We start from the raw sequence: 3,129 nt of genomic DNA, 5'->3' as shown, positions 1-3,129 counted from the left end.
ATTAAAATAAATAATTAAAAAGTAAAAAAAAAAAAGAAAAAAGAAAGAAATTAAAATTAAAAAAAATACTTAAGAAAAGATTCTAAAAAAATTACATCCTTTTTTTATTAAAATTGCATATTTTACTTTTATTTATAATTTTTTCCCTTTTATTATTGAAAATGAATACTATATCAAAAAACTACATTTTAAAAAAATTTATAATTAAAATGTGACAGAAAAATTTATTAATTTCTCGATTCACAAACCGAAAGCACTCTATCGGTCAATTTCATAATAAGAGAGCGGACATTTTCCCGCGCTTTTTACATCACCTGTTGCGTTTGACGTTTCGTTGTGCTGTGCATAGTTATTTTTATGATTATTAAGTGTTGAATATTGAGTGATAGTGTTAAATGCTGATTATTACGTCAACTTAGAATTTTTCTACATACGTGAGTATTAATAATAGTTTTATTCACATTTTATTTTATATAATTTTTACTTATAAAGCGAGATTAACCTCAATTACCATGACGCTAGTTGATCACATGCGTATTATATGATTACAATGACTTTATAAATTAAATTGTGATAATTTTATTATTTAATCATGCCCGTACTTTATGTTTTATTTATCTTTAATAAATCTGGAAAATATATTGTATTAATTTCATATAGACTTTAGAAAGAATTTATAATATATAAAATTTGATATTAATAGAAAGTATTCAATTTCAAATACTAACTTATAGAATACTAACTCATAGATTCATTTATAATTTAGAATTACAATTATTTTATTATACTTTTGCTATTACATTGATATTTAATAAAACTATAGCGGTTTGACAGTTCCATTGCTTATTACAGGTGTTCTAGTAATGATATTTAGAATTCAGTAGAAAGAGATTTATATTAAATTATAATGTCAGATTATCTTTCTACTGAACTTGCAGCTACGTGTGCTGCACTTGGTTATTATGATGGATCTAAATATCATTTAGATAAACATTGTTTAGGTAAAGTAGTTTTTACTTTTATACATATATTTTGTGTATTTGTATTAAATGTTTTTGAATGAATAAATTTTCATTATATTTTGTATATTTTAAATATACAAAAAAACATTCTTAAAATTATTAATTTGATAATAGATGTTATAAAGGATCTTATTAAATATTTAAGAAGAGATGATGAATCTCATGTTGTACGTCAATTTCTTGGTCAAACAAAATTACTTCAAACTGATCTCATAAAAATTTTTGTTGATCATTCCGATAAACTCCAACTTTGGGATGTATTATTAAGGCAAGTAATAACTTGCTCAAAATATATTTTAATATTCTATATTCTCTTTGATCCTATTACAAAAAAATTTCCTATTTTATTAGGTTAATTATTAATATAACAAGTCCAGTATTATTAATATATAATGAACAGATTCCAACTGATAAAATGCAACGTACTATATATCAAAAATTAATTTCATATACACAAGAATATAAAGTAGCATTGACTGATGATCGTATATGGGCAATATTAAGTAATCGTTTAAGTGAAATTCTTAAATTAGTAAGTTGTTTTAACTTGTACATTGTACATGCATGTTTAGAAGTAGAGAATCTATATCATATTTTGATCCTGTAGGATAATATAGACAGAGGGGAAGAAAAAGAAATGATTATTGAACGAATTCTTATTTTTATTCGAAACGTTTTGCAAATTCCACCTGATGAAAATGAAAAACGTGTTGATAATGATGCTACAATTCATGATGAGGTATGACATTGAATATGTCTTCTTGCATAGGAATGTATTTTTGTATACTCTATTTATTAGGTTTTGTATATTCACTTTTATTAGGTTTTATTTGCGCTCAATGCATCAGGAGTTGTTGATTTGTTATTATTTATTGCTAGTAATAGAAGTGAACAACAATATCATTTACAAGTTTTAGAGGTATGTGATATATAAAATAAATGTTTTTATATATTATATTATTTCAAACTAGTTTTTTGTTGAAATAATTAAATTAAATTAAAATAAATCATTGCCACGAATTTGCAATGATATTTTATATTAAGTTACGTTGTTAGATTATATCGTTAATGCTTCGTGATCAAAATGCGAGTCAATTAGCAAAATCGGGTTTGCAACGTAGTACCGCCGAAAAAGAAAAGGATGAAGCGACACTTTTAGCTGCTCGACTTAAAGAAAAAGAAAAAAAATTGGAGAGAGTGAGGAAGTATGCAAGTGCTAGGTAAGTTTAATCAGCTTTATCTTTATCTATTTATTTTTATTTTTTTTAATTTATGTGTAATAAAAGTATTTTACTTTTTCGTATATCTAAAAAATAAAATAAATCCTATTAAAGAAATAAAAAAAATTTCACTTATTTATTTACTTTTTTTTACATTAGCATAAGATTTAAAAATAAATAGGTCGTGAATATAATAGTAATAAATAGTCAATCGTATAATTTAAGTAATGTTATTAAGAAAGTATATAATTTATTTCTATAATGATAATATATATGTAATAAATGTGAACTAGTTTTTGAAATAAGTTCATGCACCATTTGAGTAGAAGCTTTTATCCACTTGTTGGAAAGTGCACGTGTTTTATTCTTGTGTCGTGCATTATTCACGTCTTTTTGTTACTTGGCTCTATTTCCCGTGAAAAGCATTTTACAACTTGAAAAAGAATCAAAGAGATTGATCTTTTACATTTTATGAATCGGTCAATGAACATTGGTATCGTAAATGACATAATCCAAAATAGAATTTTATGTTCAATATTACAAAGATAAAAATGTCGAAGCAACAAAATTATATATAAAGTTATATATATCGTTGATTTAAAAAATTTGTAGTAGAATAAATTGTTCAAAGATCTTATACAATTTAAATATTTTACATAGTTAAGTTTTCGACATAATTATTTTTAATTTTTAACTTCTTTAAAATTTAAATTTCGAGATAATTCAAGTAAAGATTTGATCTCGAAAATAAATGCGAGAGGTAGAAAATACTCTTTCTCGTTTAGCAAACTTTCTGCTAGTGACAGCTGCCTTCTATCCTATTGATTAGATTTTCAAAAGTCATATATAAAATTGAATTTGAGTTAAGATAGAAAATTTGAAATATA

At 23.6% G+C, this 3,129-nt stretch overlaps 1 protein-coding gene across 2 annotated transcripts in view; it reads left to right on the top strand.

The window, feature by feature from the left end:
• Positions 1–293: 293 nt before the first annotated feature.
• LOC102677975 (protein timeless homolog) overlaps positions 294–3,129 on the top strand; it is a 188,384-nt gene continuing 185,548 nt past the window's right edge. For both annotated transcript variants that reach the window (XM_031509928.1, XM_006614689.2), the window contains exons 1-7: positions 294–445; positions 856–1,001; positions 1,137–1,290; positions 1,374–1,554; positions 1,630–1,761; positions 1,846–1,941; positions 2,079–2,242. In XM_031509928.1, coding sequence (XP_031365788.1) covers positions 908–1,001; positions 1,137–1,290; positions 1,374–1,554; positions 1,630–1,761; positions 1,846–1,941; positions 2,079–2,242 — 821 coding nt within the window. In that variant the 5' untranslated portion in view covers positions 294–445; positions 856–907. The remainder of the gene's footprint in view (positions 446–855; positions 1,002–1,136; positions 1,291–1,373; positions 1,555–1,629; positions 1,762–1,845; positions 1,942–2,078; positions 2,243–3,129) is intronic.

Source organism: Apis dorsata, unplaced genomic scaffold (genome assembly GCF_000469605.1).
Source record: "Apis dorsata unplaced genomic scaffold, Apis dorsata 1.3 scaffold_194, whole genome shotgun sequence".
Lineage (NCBI taxonomy): Eukaryota > Metazoa > Arthropoda > Insecta > Hymenoptera > Apidae > Apis > Apis dorsata.
The sequence above is the reverse complement of the archived record's forward strand: the minus strand, read 5'-3'. Positions and strand labels throughout refer to the sequence as shown.